This window comes from Sardina pilchardus, chromosome 6, assembly GCF_963854185.1.
Source record: "Sardina pilchardus chromosome 6, fSarPil1.1, whole genome shotgun sequence".
NCBI lineage: Eukaryota > Metazoa > Chordata > Actinopteri > Clupeiformes > Clupeidae > Sardina > Sardina pilchardus.
Window position 1 is genome coordinate 19,195,562 of NC_084999.1, and position 16,924 is coordinate 19,212,485.

Consider the following 16,924-nt stretch of genomic DNA (forward strand, 5'->3'; position numbering starts at 1 on the left):
TATAGGCAATACACTGCAATACAATGCACGCATGTGAGACTGACAGGGAGGCGACATCAACCACCTTCCTCTATGATCAGTGCAACTGGCTAGCCTACATCAGATGTGATAGCAACGTGTACGTGTGAAAACAAAGTAGACCAGTATTCTAAACTATTTTAACGAACGGAGCGCCTAAATGACGCGCTCGGTTTAGCCTGCCTGTGAAACGCATGATTGTTTGAAGTGCGTGTGCTTCTTTGAGAGGGGAATCGATGTAAGTCGTAAACTACGTGATACGTTTACGTCTACGTTTAAAAGGCATGTATAATTGTGTGTAGTCCTATTATCCAAAAAATCCAGCTCCAAATCCTTGCTAATCGAGCAAGGATTGTTTGACCAAAAGCGAAAATAAGCCTATTCTGACCGAGAAGAGGTGCATTCATATCAGGCAAGCAGAGGTATGCTAGAAGTTTGTAGTAATCGCCCTGTTGCTTAGCATTTTCATTTCAGTTTAAAACGAACAACATAGAATCCACACAACACCTTTCAACTTTAAAACTTCAAAGAAAAAGTCCACCGGGACCGTTCGCTTCTAATGTATGTGTATGGAACGGTGTAGGCTAGTGACGCATTTCACATGGATGCACTTTTTGACATGACAGTTAGCCTACTCGTTTGCATCACTTGCTAGATTTAAAACTGCATTTCGTTACTGGTATTTCACTCGTGCAATGACAGTAAAGTTGAATATACTCGAATCTAAAAACTCAGAAATATGAAAAAAAAAAAAAAAAAAGAATCCATGGCATGATCTCTTCCTGACTGACCAGTGACCCTCATTGAAAAGTCAAACTGTATGGAACTGACAGTGGTGTTTTGTTTTTACAAAACATAACAATAATAAAAAAAAAAGAACTTGTCATGCTGATACCTTTTGCTCTTCTCGATTTTAGAAGTTTTACCGATGCTAAAGATTTTGTGGCTGGTGCTACAAATCTTAGAAGTTATATCTGGCCCTTTGAGGGCAACCATTGGGCTGATGTGGCCCTCGGTGAAAATGAGTTTGACACCCCTGTAAGGCATGTTTTAACTATAGCAGATATCATAGGCCTATATGAAACTCCCCCAGTTGATTACTCGCATACGGGGCCCGGGAAGGGTCAGGTGTGTGAATATTTTTGAGTGCACTTTTGCGTTCCCTCGCAATACTTATTGCGTTCCCTCGCAATACTTTTTGCGTTACCTCGCAATACTTTTGCGTTCCCTCACAATAACTTTTGCGTTCCCTTGCAATAACTTGCATGTGTAGGCCTATGCCCTTTAAGCCACATGTTCCGTCTGCAGAGTGGGAGGGGTAGAGAGGGAGCGAGGGTGTGTGTGTGTGTGTGTGTGTGTGAGATTGGAGTGGGAGAGAGAGGCATGTTACATGGGACCTGAGCGATGTGAATGGCTATATTATAAAGATCACAAAATAAATCCTCTGATCCAAACCACTGTGCAAGTTATAAACCTGCTGCTGTTGTGAAGGAGAGAGGGAGTTAACCCGAGTCAATTCAAGTACCTCAGCCCTGGAGCAGCTACATATAAGTCTCCCCTGAAATCTCAAACTACATTCTGAGACGTAAACAAAAGTTAACATTGGGCTCCGTACAGTGGCTAGGCTACGTCAGGTTACTGCGCTGTCATAATCATACTGCGCCGAAACAAGCCGTTTTTCTTTAGCAGACGCTTCAGAGTTTTCATGCTTAAACACATTGTGTCTCACAGACAAATCCGCCAGTAGGCTACAGTATATTGCTGTATGTGAGCCCCAGGTTAAAGTAAAACTTAGTAACTTAGTAAAACTGCAGTCCATGTAAACCTGTATGGTGGGCTATTGTATGGAGCCCAAGTTGACAGGAACACAGACAAGTTATTGCGAGGGAACGCAAAAAGTATTGCGAGGGAACGCAAAATTATTGCGAGGGAACGCAAAAGTATTGCGAGGTAACACAAAAAGAATTGCGAGGGAACGCAAAAAGTATTGCGAGGGAACGCAAAAGTGCACTCAAAAATATTCACACACCTGACCCTTCTCGGGCTCCGTACTTACATTAATATAGCCTAAGAAAAACGTTTTCTGTTAATGTTTAAATAAACTATGCAAATTAAATATGCACTAATTTGCATACATTTTGAAACACAAAAAAAAACTATTTTTTTTTCATTGTGTTAACATAGGCCTATTAGATGGGAGAAAAATTACAGAGGGATTTATATATATAAACTTCTGTTGTCCTGTAAATCAGATTGTTGTACTGGTTTCTAAGCATTATGCATGAACATTTGGCAACACTGTAAGCTGCATGATTATCTCACTGTTTTTGCAAAGGCTCATGGGAGCACAATGTAATGGTGACACCAACTCTGTGTCCAAAAGTCAAGTGCGCACGCTGGATAGTACCTTCTTTCCAGTAGCGTCTGAGTTAGCTTGCTCCTCAGTATGCGTCCCTACCTGCATTTGGACAGCACAAACTAGTTGGCGTCACCTGACTCGGGGAGGGGTGTGTGTTGACGATTTGCAATAAGGATGTAAAGTGGAAATGGAAAGTTAGGGCTGTCGAATTTATGAAACCATATTACTGTATGTTACAATTACATGGAACAGTCTAGTTCTGAATGTAACACACCCTTACTCTGTTCAAATAGTCACTCCGATTGAGTAATCCACTTTTTCTAATTGAATCAAGTAAGCATATATATTAGTGGGAAATCCAGGTCTCTCTCTCTCTCTCTCTCTCGCACACACACACACACACACACCTGTCTGTTTATCTGATTCTTTTACCTTTTCAGCCTCAGCTGGTGCTGGCTATGTAAAAGATTAAACTTGATTTAACAGATCTCTGCGCTTTGTGCTCTAAATGGGTGTAGACAAGAACTGGCAGAGCAGGCCAGGCCTACACTCAAGCACACTAATAGGCATGAATTGATATTGATATTGAAGTATTTTTTTTTTATATAATCTTTTTTTTTGGCTTTTTGCCTTTATTAGTACAGGACAGTGAAGTGGTAGACAGGAAACAAGTGGGAGAGAGAGATGGGGTGGGATTGGGATATGACCGCAGGCCGGATTCGAACCTGGGTCCCCGTGGGCACTCGGACCCGTAAATGGTACGGGCGCTGTAGCCTGCTGCGCCACAGCGCCCCCCGATATTGAAGTATTTTTAGGCAGACAATTTTGAGCATTCTAGGCACAATATCCTAGAGCAAGTTGCTGACGAGGTTTGGCGCTGTTTTGAGCAATGCTGTTAGTGGCTTAAAAATGCGAATTTGAAAGCGTATGGCTGTAGGCCCTATGCTAACCCACTGTTTGCTATTTTGGGCTGGAGCTCTTGCCTGTGCTAGCTCGGTACTGCGTGATCAACGAAAAATGCTTCTTCCGTGTCTTAGTTGATGTATTTTCATTCAGAAAAACACAGTTTTTTCAATTTCCGCCAAACTTACACTTTAAAGAGATCACTCATCAGCCTAAAAATGCCTAATTTTTTTAAAAGAATGTTGTATTGTGTATGTGGTCCACTTTTGCGCACAACCTTAGAATATCTTTGCTTTTTGGCACCAGCTCCTGTGCTACAATACCAGAAATGTGAGGTCTATGGGTAAAACGCCTAATTTGACCTTTTCAGAATTTGACCTTTGATTAGGGTCACCGAAACCTTCAAGAAAAAATGGAGACATATTTTTTTACTCTTAAGAACCCATAGAACAAAGATATAATAATCCAGCGAGGACTATGAAGAGCAATTTGCTTAATTTAACGATTTAACTAAGAAGAGTCAGAGGTGGTTTTCTAGAGCTGTTCCTTAAAACTCTTTCAAAAAAAGACTTAAAAAGTTACAAATTATTGATTATTATTATTATTATTATTATTATTATTGAAAAATGTACATTGCATTGAAAGGGGTCAGTTTTTTTTTTTTTTGACAAAACGTGAGCTGAGAATTATAAGGTTCTATCTCCATTTTGGTCGAAATTGAGTTTTTGACATCATCTGATCCATTAGGTGCTCATTAATGCCTGTGTGGTGTTATTTTTGTAAAAAAAAAAAAAAAAAGTTAATTATTAGCAAAATAAAAAGGTACTACAGTACAGTTTTGCTAGCTATGTAAAACTTTGATGCTCAATATCTCAGAACTACCCTAAACGGAGATAGAACCTTATAATTCTAAGCTCACGAAAATAGTGATGTCATTTCAACTTTCAACAGGTATTTTTTATTGAAATTTGACTGAAGAGCTGTTGGTATGAGCTCTACTGCATGACATGGTAGTTGTATCCTCAAAATGACATTTAGTTGGAGGACATGGTGCTGCTGATCCAGGAGCTGTAGTTGCAGACCTTGGCGTAGACACCGGGCTTGTTCCTCATGGCACAGCCGTAGCCCCAGGACACAACACCGTGCAGAACTCCGTTGCACACCACGGGGCCACCAGAGTCACCCTGGATAAGGATGTGAAACAGCGTGATGAGAAAATGGCATATCATATTACACATAGAATGTACTGCATGTTGCTGATCAGAGTGACTTCAAGGAAAACATGACAACAAATAACTGCACATTACCTGGCAAGAGTCCTTGCCTCCCTCCATGAATCCAGCGCAGAACATGTTGGAGGTGATCTGATTGGGGTAGGCGCCTCTGCAAGTGCTGTCGCTGAGGATGGGGAGATCCAGGCACATCAGACGGTCGGGGTAGTTGTCTGTGGGTTTACAATAAGGAATAAGAGTGATGCTCCTTACCAAATTGGCAGGCAAAGCACAGGCATTGTCTTTACTAAAGTTTACTCACTGCCACTACCACTCAGGTTGCCCCAGCCAGAGACCAGGCAGCGGGTTCCAGAGCCGACACAGCTGGAGGCCACAGCCACGGTCTTCACGTAGCTGTTGAGGGTGGCGGGCTTGCTCAGCTTGATCAGCATGATGTCATTGTCCAGGTTGCGGCTGTTGTACCTGGGGTGGCGGATGACCTTGGCAGAGTTGATGAACTGCTCAGTGCCCTCATTGCTAGCAATGTTGTGCTCACCAAGACGCAGCTGAACGCGGCTAAAAGCAAGAGAGGAAAAGAAAGTTTGAACATTATCATGGAATGTTCAGCAAATTGCAGGCTTACAACAATCTTCAAATGAATCATCATTTTCCAAACCATATACTGTGAAATAGCTGTTATTAAAACGATAAACAGATACTCACGACTTGTAGCAATGGGCAGCAGACACAACCCATGTGCTGCTGATCAGGGAGCCGCCGCAGAAGTGGTATCCAGAGTTCAGAGAGACCTGGTAGGGCAGAGCGTTCTTCCTGCACTCATACCCACCCACGATCTTGTCCTCCTCCTCCAGAGGGGCGGCACCTGCACCACAGTGTGGGTGTGATTATTAGTGATGTATTTATGTAGTGATGTAATTCAATGTATGTACTGTAATTCAATTTTGTGTACAGCATGTATTTCCAAAAAAAGACAACAACAGAATGGTATGATTTGCAAATCATGTAAGCCCTGTTATTAATGAGTAATTCTGCTAAAACAACATACATATGGTATTTGGAAAATCTTCATTTTGAATTTGATGCCCCCAACAGCCTGTATATGTTTAAGAAGTAAGGAGACCAGTTGCTTAAGTTTTGAGAAACCTATTATTTTGTCAATGAGAAAAATTCTAAAACTTACAAGCCACAGCGAACAGAGCCAGGAGAATAAGAGCCTTCATGGTTTGATCTCTGCTGACAGAATGCCACACCATGGGCAGAACCTACCTTATATACTCTGCATATGCTCTGCTATCTAATATTTCCAAGGCCATCCATAGCATGTACACATCTCTGTCAAATAGTAACTTATGGTTAACGTATGGGTCACTTCACATGGTGCTGTGCTATATGTTTTGCTGATATAGGCATCAATTCTTAATCTGTCTTATTCCTTTCAAACTGTAATGACATTATTATTCTGATTTATGGTTATGGTTATGGCTATGGGATTTGGTTTTGGTTATGGTATTTGGCAGATGCTATTGTCAAAAGTGACATACAAATAAAACAATACAATAGTTCAATTAACGGTGAGCAATTTCAAAATGTTGGTAAGATTGCATTAAGGACAATAACAAACAATAATATCGATTCACTCAATAGGCTAAAAAAAACTAATACTATAATATACAAATCATAACTCATAAGAAATGCTTAACTATTTGCATGCTGAATAGATATGTCTTTAGGCCCCTCTTGAAAGACCCAAAACTATCACAGAAATGGAGAGCCCTGGACAACTCGTTCAGGAATGGGTAGGCCCAGGAAGTCCCAGCTTTAGTGTACACAAATCAGGCACAAGACAAGGCTATGGGATCTTGACTATGTTATCTGTAAAGCAAAGGTTTACTTCCTAGGAACACAAATTATGAATCAAGTTACAATTTACAGTGGTTTAAATGGATGAATGCATGAGTGTGTTTATGTGTAACATAATATAAAATTATATGATAATGAATACTTATCCCTTTGTGTGTGTGTGTGTGTGTGTGTGTGTGTGTGTGTGTGTGTGTGTGTGTGTGTGTGTGTGTACCACAATACCAGGGTATGTTTACAAAAATACAGTCAATAATAATAACTCAATTACATTTGACTTTATTTAAACCATGTGAAACAATAGGAACTTAACAAACTACACACCAGGTTTTTTTTAACATGCCATGGGGATTCACAGTATTGTGCACCTGTGTTCACGGTGAGCCAGTTCTGCTTAGCAAAGCCTTTTCATATTGCCAGGTGGTTGCAGCTGTAGTTCTTCCCTGAGAATGCACGTGACGTGACACAACACCTCTCTGATCAGGAGAAATGCCTGTCAGATTAACTGCTGCTAACATGCAACGAGAACATTGACTCCTACTTGTAAAAAGTATGCAGAGCCTACTGTTCTGTCACGTAGGAATCGGTGTCCTTGAGCGTAATAGATTGTAAAGGCTATACGGAAAAATATATAAGAGATGTTTCTCAGACTTGGAATTATCTCCGCCACACAAGATCACGCAATGAGGGCCATTGTTCTCCTGGTGTGTTTTGCAGTTGCATGTGAGTCTTAAACCGTGGAACCTAGTTAGTGCATATTTCTGCACACACAGCCTGAAATGCTAGCCTTTTGTCAAAATGTCCTACATTATCTTGTAGATGTGTGTCAAATAATCATACATCTCTTCAAATGTCTACATTTATCAGGATGTTTTTTTTTTTTTTATTAAGTTTCATTTCAAACCTTTATTAAGTTTTGTATCATGTTATGGAAAGAGGGCATGAAGTGAACATTGATCTTTGTATTAGCTGCTGCTCCTGCAAAGAGTGAGGATGATAAAATTGTTGGAGGGAAGGAGTGCAAAAGACATAGCGTGCCCTACCAGGTGTCTTTGAATGCTGGATACCATTTCTGTGGGGGGTCCCTGATCTCCAGCGAATGGGTTGTGTCTGCTGCTCACTGCTACCAGTCGTAAGAACATCAGACCCACTACTTTACTGCATTTTCTGGAACATAGCAACATACATGTGCTTAATGTATACACACCTTATCATGCTTAGAACAGAGGTACACAGAATATGTTTTCCAGATGTGCCTCTTTCACTATACAACGTTTGTGCACACACTCAAACCAAGCAGCTGTTTCCATAACAATTAAAACTGCTATAGACTCAAACTGTATAATATAGTTCATAAATATTAAAACAAGTTTGGTTATATGTACACCTTTTAGTGAGATAATGGTATATTGTCACTAGAATTGTCTGTTGTGAGGTGTATTGTAAAACATGACACAATCATTAGGCACAGACAACCAAAAATATTCATTGGTGTTCTATCCCCTGAGCATTTCTATTCCCTGCTTTATCCCCTTGCTAGTCGTATGCAGGTGCGTCTGGGTGAGCACAACATAAAGTCAACCGAAGGCACTGAGCAGTTCATCAGCACCGCCAAAGTCATCCTCCACCCGAACTACAACAGCCAGAGCCAGGACAACGACATCATGCTGATCAAGCTGAGCAAGCCCGCCACCCTCAACCAGTACGTCAGCACAGTGCCTCTGCCCTCCAGCTGTGCCAGCGCTGGGGCCCGCTGTCTGGTCTCTGGATGGGGCAACACCAGTGGAAGTGGCAGTAAGGATCATCTTTTGCAATCAGGAGCTTAATTAGAAATCACTCACATTTAGGATTAGCGATATTCCAATAGTGATATTGTTCCTCCCTGCCCTGAAACACTGTGTTTCTCTTTTGTGCTGATGATTCGTAGATTACTATCCAATCAATCTCAGATGCCTGGAAATCCCTATCATAAGTGATAGCACGTGTGCGGACACATATCCTGGTGGTCAGATCACGGACAACATGTTCTGCGCAGGTTACATGGAGGGTGGCAAGGATTCCTGTCAGGTAATGTTACCTGAGCTGTCTATTCTTTTGAAGGCAAAAAGGGATTGCAGACTTAATATCTCTCGGGCCAATAAGGGTTTTCATTCAGACCAAATTTCTCAGACGAACATTTTGTTTGCAGGATACATTCCTTTTGTATGCCTTTTACCTCAATTGAACTCTTACTATTGTCTTCTCTGCCCCTCGCAGGGTGATTCTGGTGGCCCTGTGGTGTGTGATGGCAAGCTGCAGGGGGTCGTGTCCTGGGGTTATGGGTGTGCTCTGAAGGACAAGCCTGGAGTCTACACCAGGGTTTGCAATTATAATTCCTGGATTGCTGAAACCATGGCTATGTAATATGAATAAAAACAAGACCTGACAACAACATACCACTTATTCTGCATGTGAATCTATCAAATACAATGATTGACACTCAAACTAAATCACAATTCGGCCTCTCTCTGAGCAAAAGTGCGTACATTTGTCAGTAGAAGGTACTTTGAGTAATTCTGTATTCTGTATACCTATAATACAAACCAAGTTTTTCAAGTAATAAGTATCTTTAATGTAGGCTACTTCTGTGTAATGTAGTGCCGTGTCACATGCTATATTTAAATTAATCAGTAGTGTCAATGCCCTTTCAAAACAAGGTCAAGGAGACTGTTTTGCAGCATAATGTAGCATGATGTCCGTCTGTGTCATTAGTTTTATCAGTTGGTCTGTGTGATACATCGCAGAGTTTGGAGAGAGACCTCCCCAGGATAAGCTTCGATAGGCCCGCAGGCTGTGGGCCTATTAGCGGGCTATAAGTTTTATAGGGCCATCGAAGCTTTATACTGCCATCTTGTGGTCATCGGTCACTCCCAAAAATGTTACAGATAATAATGTAGCCTAGCTTTTGTTGACACAAATTATATGATATTTTACCACATCACCATGAACAACACTTTCAAGGTCAAATGAATAATGTCTACAACACATATGTATATGTCTCCAGTTTCCAGTGTTATATGTTTGTGTGTGCGTTTTTAACTAAGGATATAATGTATATCATCATTACATGTTAAATAGCTAAAAGCGTGTTAAAGAGTGCAGAAAAACAGATAATATCCACAAAGAAAAACATTGGAAGGGTATAAGAAATACTGAGGCAATTATACTCAAAGCGAAAAAGGTCACTTTATTTAGTAACTTCTGATGCAAAATCAGATCAACATCATAGGGACATGTATCATAAATGCAGTCTGGCCCTGCTGCCAAAATATAGCAGTAGGTTGTACCACTAAAAGGATTTCCATTGTATAAACAGCAGACCTAACTACAATTCCCATGATATCTGTAAACATAAAATGTCATGAATCCCTACTTGAAGACTTTCGAAACTCTTCCATATTTGCACACACACAGACACACGTGAAATTAATATGGACCCAATGATGTACATAATATAAAGAATGCTACTGAAACGCTACACTTCTCCTCTTGCGTGTAGCAAGTAGTGCTCAAACAGCTCTGAGACTCCAGTGAAAACAGCGCCACACTCTGCACAGCTGGAATCACTGCCTTTATCCATCACACACACCTGCTCTCGGGCAGGGATGCTGTCCAAAATATGTTGCGCACTCCTGGGGGCTTTCCCATAACTACACAATGTCTGCTTAGCCAGCTGCTCATCAGTGGGCAGGGGACTGGAGCTGGAATGGGGAGAGGAGGAGGGCTGATGAGGTTTTTGGACTGATGAACTTGTTTCCTGACTAGTCCTTGCGTTTGGCGACTGGTCGTTTTGCCAAGGCAAAGGATGCAGGGGAGGTGAGACTTGTGGTGGGTTTGCAGAAGTTGTGGTAGTGGGACATGTTTGTGACTTCCTGTCAGTGGTTAGGCAAGGACTGGTTGTGGCGTTGTGCTGATCTCTGTTCCTTTGATTTTGGCCTCCAGCCTCTCCTGTGCTCCCAGACAGAGTGTCCTCCGAAAGTGAGTGGGACAATTGGTGCTGGAAAAGCTGATCAACTGTCTTGAAGGTAAGGTCGCATTCTGCACACTGATAAGGCATCACATCTGGCTCCTCCTCCGCCTCTTTTTCTTTCAAACTCGTCTGGTTAACTGTCTGGTGTGAAACGGTGTGCCGGTCCAGCATCCTCTGGCAACTAAACCTCCTCCCACAAACGTCGCAAATGTAAGGTAATGTCTTTTTGTGCCAATTAACCTGGTGAGCTCTCAGGCCATCAGAATTGGAGAACGCAAGCGGGCAGAGGGGGCATGCAAATGCATTCAGCTCGGGATGTTCTCGCAGGTGGTCTCGGTATGAACTTGCAAACCGAAAGCCCCGAGAACATTTGGGACAAAAAAAGCGGCCCTTTTTCTGCCTGTGTACACGCTGGTGCTGCCAGAACTGTCTCCAGGTTTGCAGGGTCTTGCCACATCCACAGGTGTATCCCTCACTCTGAGAATGAGTGAGCATGTGGGCTCGCAGTCTCATCACGTGGCTGAAGAGTCGACTGCAGCGAGGGCAGAAATACTTCCTTGGGTCTGACTTCTGGTCCAGATTATTCAATTGGGATATGATGGGAGTGATGACCGAAGTCTTTTCCGCATTCAAGTACTCATTGTCAACCACGTTGGTCATTAGCTTAATGGGACATGTCAGCAAAGGCAGTCGTTTTTTGTGGTTAGTGTCTTGTTCTTGCATCGTGTTTCCTTGCATTTTTCCTTTCAGTTTGACAGAATCTGCTTGCACGTTTGTGAGCGACCGTAATTTCAGAGGACGCTCTGAAAGCTGATGCAAGGGACTTTGTGGGGGAGAGGGGCTTGGTGGGGGAGAGTAGCTTGACGGAGATGGGCTGGATGGGGGAGAGTAAGGAGATGGGGGTCCAAGGTCTGTAGTCTTCATTTGAGAACAATAGAAACCATGGGTGAGAAGCTCAGACTGAAGGCTGAATCTCTCGCCACAAGATTTGCAGCTGTGCCGCTGAGTGTCGGTGTGGGACTGCACATGAAGCTCATACATATGTTTATCATTAAAGTATTTGTGGCACAGATGGCAACGATAAGCTACAGTTGTGGTGACAGGAGCATCAATTTTGGCTTTGCAGGCATGGACCTTGAGAGTTCCTAGTTGGGAAAACCCTCGGCCACACTTGGGGCAGACATAAGGCTTGACTGACCAGTGTATCCTCTCGTGGACACGGACTGTGGTGGCTTGAGAAAATGACTTGCCGCAAACCTTGCAAGAGAAAGGTTTCTCACCGCTGTGGACACGCATGTGAGTCTTCAGCATGGAGTGATAGCGGAAGTTTTTGCCACAAATGGGACAGGGGCAAGGTTTCCCCGTCCCCCGGCCGCCTGGCGAGTCCTCAGAACCGCTGAAGTGCTCATCTGCTCTGCTCACCCCGACCTTGTGGGCTTTGCTCACCTCGTGGATTTTGCTCACCTCATGGGTTTTGCTGTGCTCGCGGAATGCTGTCTGACTGGAGAACTGGACTCCGCAGCATTGCATCCTCCTCACCCCTTGGTGGATCCTCATGTGAGCATTGAGGTTGGACCTCTGAGCGAACGCCTTGCCGCATATGTTGCAACCATGTGGTTTCTCGCCAGTATGAATCCGCACGTGGATGACATAGGCAGACATGTGGATAAAAACGCGGCCACAAAACTCACATTTCATAGGGCCTCCTCCCCGGCGCCGACGACCGCCTCTGGTGGCTTGGTCGCCAGACTGAATGTGTGGAACAGTGTCGGACCTTCTCATTGCTGAGCTGTTACGGGTAGGGTATTCGTAAGATTTCACATTATTTTGTTTGGTTGTTTTATTTAGCACATCGAAGTCTACCACTACTGGAGTCACAAGAGAAACATCTGGATTGGGCAGACTAAACGCTTTAGAAACCTCTACTTCTGACCCATCCAATTCCATCTCATCATCACTCTGTCCCATTGTGTCTAATTTCACTACATTTGAATTTTCTTCATTGCCTCTGTCATTTTTGTTTCCCAACTGTGGACCGTCCCTTTCAACATTTTCACTGTCTATCCCTTGTTTAGGGCAAAATGCTTCCTGGGGCCCACCACTGCCTTGGAGTTCATATTCAAAACTTGTAGCCAGTTGTGTTTCATCACTATCTACATGAGGTTGGCCGTGTAATGAAACAGACTCAATATTATGGACTGTCTCCACACTGGGGAGTTTTTTCATGTCTTGTCTCCCTGTAGGTCTTACTTGTCCTCTCCTTTTATCTTTCCACCACGTGCGTTTTTTCCGATATTTGCGTTTGGAGCCAGTGGGCTGGGAAGCTAATTTTGTAAATGCATTTGTTGTATTTTGTATTGACATCGGTTGGCTTTCCTCTTTAACAATGCACAGCGACACGTCAATATTTTGAGTGTCCAACATGGGGCTTATGGAACCGCTTTTCTCATCCTCTGCGTTTCCAACAGCACCAGAGGTTTTCTCCAAGTTAAGCATTGCCTCTGCCTTCATTCTTCGAAATCTTTTACTCCGCTTGTCTATCTTTCGAGGCTTCTTATATTTAATCTCACATTGGGTGTTAGATGAAACATCCTCCTTGATGGTCTTAGAAGTGCAGGCTATGGAATTGCGGTCATATTTTTCAGACTTCACATCCAGAGCAATGCTGGTCTGTGTAGGCTTTCCAAGTTTACAGGTCTTTGCATTGTCTGGTGAGGTAGCACTCCTATTCACTTCAGTTCGTAGTGACCCCCTTGCCCTAGTTTTAAGGCGTGAATTCAATTTTTGTTGAGCTCTGATTTTTTCCATTCTAGCTGGCTTATTAATCAACTTGCCCTGAAATTTTGACTGGTTAATTGGCCCGACTGCTTTACGTCCTTGATTATTGTGTATTCTTAGTTTACTTAGCTTACCTCTTCCTAATGACACATCAGGTTCTGTTTTCAGAGGCTTAACATCCAGAGAAGGTGAATCAGGCACGTTTGTGGAAACCTGTGAACTCCCTTCCTTCACATTAATGCTTAAAGCTTGCCTTTTCCTTCTCATGGCCTGCTGAGTGTGAACAGGTTGATTGCAGGACAATTTGTGATGTGCCTTCTTTGACTGAGGCTTTGTTGAGTTTTGTTTCGTCCTGCGCAGTTCATTCGGAGAATTGCTGTCCTTCTTGTCTTTACATGCTCGACTATACCTTCTCAAGTCAGTGTTGTCAGTTTTTACTCCATGATTTCTTGAGCGTTTCTCAGATTTGAATGGATCAAGAGGAAGGGACTTGTTCTTAGCGGGTCTGCCAACTTTGCGTGTTACTTTCAGTACACATTCTTCAGGTCGGCCCTTTTCCTGCCAGTCCTTGGAATCCCTTGCATTTACTTGATCAGTTTCATTGATAGTTGAACCACTTTTTTTCACTTCAGGATCTATCTGTGTAATCCGAGATGTCATGTTTTTCCCAATAGGTTATGTCAGATACTTAAAGCTACTTTTCCTCCAAATTTTAATCTTTCAGTAGTGTTTTCTTTTCTGTTCACTTAGTTCTTACACTTAGTCCTATTTTGGGAGGTAGCTTCTAAAGTTGACTTGTGTACTAGAACTAGAACGTAAGTAACTAACTATAAATAGACTTTATGCACTTTCAGGTATAAAAATCTATCTATAGTCATCATAGTTTTACAAGGCCATCATCATTCAGTTAATATTACATGATGCTTACAACCAGACTTCATCAGCAGGCACTTGCATGACAAACCTAATGTCACATTCTCTACTGAATCCAAGTCTCTTTTGTAGCAGATCTCAACCACAGATCTTTAGCATCAAAGGTTTTCGTGTTTAAGTGAGCACGAATGCATATCATATTAGGAGCCAAACATATTGCTCTCAGAAGTCTTTTCCTCAAAGCAGGTCAAATCTCCAGGTCAATCCCGGAAGGAAAAACAACTGAGTGTTCACAAAAAATCTTGAAAAGAATGGGGATATTTCAACAGCGCCTGCCTTTGTGTCTGCGGCAATAGCGATGATATCAAACAGTCATCTCTGACTATTAAAGCCACTGGTCCATTTCATGCCAGTCATATCCTTATTTGCATGTGCATTTTCATTGTCTGTTTTAGGATGGTGCTGTCATTTCAGCCACAGTGTAACATTCCTCATCAGGCAGAATTGTAAAATCCTTGACGTGTTTGTGCTTTGTTCCTTTTTGATTTCATCACATGTACCAGCCTGAGTAGGACAGCAGCCGGGCCTACAGACAAGAAAGAAGAGTAAGTGTTGAGGTATTTCCACAGAAACAAAGCATCATAATGAGTAAGCCTAGCAAAAATATGCTTTAGTAATAATGTCCAATTGTCGCAAAGTCTTTTAAAAGTCCTATTTGGAACCTTGCCAATATAAATTAAACATTGTGCCTTATCGTGATATTTACAGGTGATATAACCTATATTTACAACACATTTATTCCGGTTGTACACAACCAATTTCAGTTTGATTATACTCTTTACTCAGATTAAAATATGCCAATTGTGCATTCGGTTGGAAAATTTGTTGTTGTTGATAATAAAATAGGGAATAAATAACATGGGGTCTTAAATTTCAATCTGATTACATCCGTCATGTAACTTTATTAACGTGATCCCTAAATGAAGAAGAAATTCAGATTTGCTAACAGGTTCATTTGGGCTCATCCAGGCTACCATCACTGGCAAAGCCACTTAACTACAAGCTTTGCTATATTGATACATAACCAAAACCTGGTTTATGTTTAATAGGTAGCCTAAAAATGGCTTGCCCTGACCTGCAATTGAAAAGTGCAGTCTATGGTCCAATATAAACCCCCATGATTGAATAGGTCTATGTGTTACATACACCCACCTGGAGGATGAAATCAGTCACCTTGGCCTATCGAGTTACAAATAAAATTGTATGGCTTGATATGTTCTAAGGCCCCTAACAATGCCAAGGTGTCCAGTCCCCCTTGCTACATCCAGACAAGTAGGTCTAGTTAATGACATGATGGTGGGATTACTATCATATTATATTTCACTAACAACTCGGTCTTCGCTAACATTATAGTTTATGCCTGGTACACTTCTACTTGCACATATAAAAGAATGTTAGAGGCTGGTTATTCTAGAGATGATGATCCATGGGGCAACATTTTGAGCAATGTTGGCCAACGTTCATTACTGGTTCTGGCATGTTCCATTGATTTTGGGCAACTCTGGAGATCTCTGTAAACAAACAGTCATGATCATCATCCAATCAGAATAAATAGTAGCCTACTAGGTTGCCCAGTAACATCGCTCAAAACATTGTCCCATGTCACTTGGAAATTGACCCATGACTCCTACCTGCCAATCACTGTAAGCCCCAATATTTATGCTGTAATGTCAAATCATGTTTTGACAGATGCATATCACACACGAGCAATGTCACTGGTGGCAAGGCTATATTTATAAGCGTCTTTAATTAAAGCACTTGCTTTTGTTTTTAGTTTACAGGACCCTACGAACGTGGACACTTAGATTGGCTACACGTAAACACTAAGACTACCATATTTTGCGTTGATGCTAAATCAGCTTGGATGAAAAATACTTCATGCATTCCCTTTCGTGACAAAGCTCTTTGATTCACGTTACAAAACTAGCGTACTGTTTATTCTTACCAGACGCTTTTGTCCGAAAGCGACTTACAATCTCCTCAATAATCATAAAATGGAATTACAAGACTGAATGTATTAGTAGGAAACAAACAGCCTGACTTGTTGTCGCCAGAAAAAAATAAACAGTTACAATCTCAGAAGGACAAGGCAAGAAGTTCTACACAAAATTCTCTAGCCACATCAGCGCTACCAACTACGCATTCCTGTTTTAACCCAATTAACGTTACGGCTACCCGACTTCGTTATCATTAACATTAGCACATTTTGAATAGCGTTACAAAAGCCCCGTTATGGAAAAGCATGCCGTAATCGTGACTTTTATGATATTCAATTGAGTATTCTTTCTTACCATAACAATCGCCAGATTGAAATATATGGAACTAGCCGGTTAGATGTACACATCCGAGTGACTATCTAGCACAATCTCTGCTACAACCTATAGCAACTATGAACGTTTTCTAGTTTGCATATTTTCTATTGTTAGATCTACAAATCAACCTACAAATCTGCATGATGCTCGACTGTGCTTTGCGTTAGCCATCTAGCAGTGCTGTTCATCGCCAGCTAACTATGTAGCATTTTATTTGCTAAAACCTGGCTAAAACACATCCGCGCAAGAGCGGAAACGTGTCTGCTACGTCATTGGCATTTAACGAGAAAGAATTTTCAGGTTAAAAAACATAAAGTGAGTATGAAGTGTTAGATGTCTCAGAAGAGCATCTAGACGCAGGGTGTGTTTCTTCATAGATCGTCATATAATAACACTGAAGATGTAAGAGATAGGCATGCATACCAGAGGTCACAACTATGTTTAACATCTCAGGTTCTTTAACTAGCTAGCTGAAGGATTCGCCTACACATCACAGTTTGGGTGTTCCTACAGGAAGCTCTGA

At 41.9% G+C, this 16,924-nt stretch overlaps 3 protein-coding genes across 6 annotated transcripts; 1 reads left to right on the forward strand and 2 right to left on the reverse strand.

Annotated features, from left to right (window-relative positions):
- Nucleotides 1-4,314: 4,314 nt before the first annotated feature.
- Nucleotides 4,315-5,732, reverse strand: LOC134082870 (trypsin-3-like). 2 transcript variants are annotated; one of them, XM_062538894.1, is made up of 5 exons: nucleotides 5,693-5,732; nucleotides 5,215-5,374; nucleotides 4,817-5,067; nucleotides 4,588-4,724; nucleotides 4,315-4,464 (listed from the first exon to the last, which is right to left on the reverse strand). In XM_062538894.1, exons 1-5 carry the CDS (start codon nucleotides 5,730-5,732, stop codon nucleotides 4,315-4,317), a joined length of 738 nt encoding a protein of 245 aa, XP_062394878.1. The 2 variants fall into 2 exon arrangements, with proteins under 2 accessions (XP_062394878.1, XP_062394877.1); XM_062538893.1 differs by having other exon boundaries at nucleotides 4,814-5,067.
- Nucleotides 5,733-7,015: 1,283 nt separating this feature from the next.
- Nucleotides 7,016-8,772, forward strand: LOC134083382 (trypsin-3-like). Its single transcript, XM_062539709.1, has 5 exons — nucleotides 7,016-7,092; nucleotides 7,339-7,501; nucleotides 7,910-8,163; nucleotides 8,297-8,436; nucleotides 8,626-8,772. The coding sequence occupies exons 1-5, from the start codon at nucleotides 7,053-7,055 to the stop codon at nucleotides 8,770-8,772; spliced, it is 744 nt and encodes a 247-aa protein (XP_062395693.1). The 5' UTR covers nucleotides 7,016-7,052.
- Nucleotides 8,773-9,560: 788 nt separating this feature from the next.
- si:dkeyp-84f3.9 (zinc finger protein 91) lies at nucleotides 9,561-16,591 on the reverse strand. 3 transcript variants are annotated; one of them, XM_062538883.1, is made up of 2 exons: nucleotides 16,381-16,591; nucleotides 9,561-14,615 (listed from the first exon to the last, which is right to left on the reverse strand). In XM_062538883.1, exon 2 carries the CDS (start codon nucleotides 13,814-13,816, stop codon nucleotides 9,884-9,886), a length of 3,933 nt encoding a protein of 1,310 aa, XP_062394867.1. In that variant the 5' UTR covers nucleotides 13,817-14,615; nucleotides 16,381-16,591; the 3' UTR covers nucleotides 9,561-9,883. The 3 variants fall into 3 exon arrangements, with proteins under 3 accessions (XP_062394867.1, XP_062394869.1, XP_062394868.1); XM_062538885.1 differs by having other exon boundaries at nucleotides 16,534-16,584; XM_062538884.1 differs by lacking the exon at nucleotides 16,381-16,591 and adding an exon at nucleotides 16,035-16,313.
- Nucleotides 16,592-16,924: the final 333 nt, after the last annotated feature.

Bases quoted from the DNA above. Each gene is read 5' to 3' on its own strand.
- LOC134082870 (XM_062538893.1), bottom strand. From the start codon at position 5,732: ATGAAGGCTCTTATTCTCCTGGCTCTGTTCGCTGTGGCTT. The intron at 5,068-5,214 runs GTGAGTATCTGT...TCTTGCTTTTAG, and splicing joins GCTGCCCATTGCTACAAGTC to CCGCGTTCAGCTGCGTCTTG. The intron at 4,725-4,813 runs GTGAGTAAACTT...GTAAACCCACAG, and splicing joins CAACCTGAGTGGTAGTGGCA to ACAACTACCCCGACCGTCTG.
- LOC134083382 (XM_062539709.1), top strand. From the start codon at position 7,053: ATGAGGGCCATTGTTCTCCTGGTGTGTTTTGCAGTTGCAT. The intron at 7,502-7,909 runs GTAAGAACATCA...TCCCCTTGCTAG, and splicing joins GCTGCTCACTGCTACCAGTC to TCGTATGCAGGTGCGTCTGG. The intron at 8,437-8,625 runs GTAATGTTACCT...TGCCCCTCGCAG, and splicing joins GTGGCAAGGATTCCTGTCAG to GGTGATTCTGGTGGCCCTGT.
- si:dkeyp-84f3.9 (XM_062538883.1), bottom strand. From the start codon at position 13,816: ATGACATCTCGGATTACACAGATAGATCCTGAAGTGAAAAAAAGTGGT.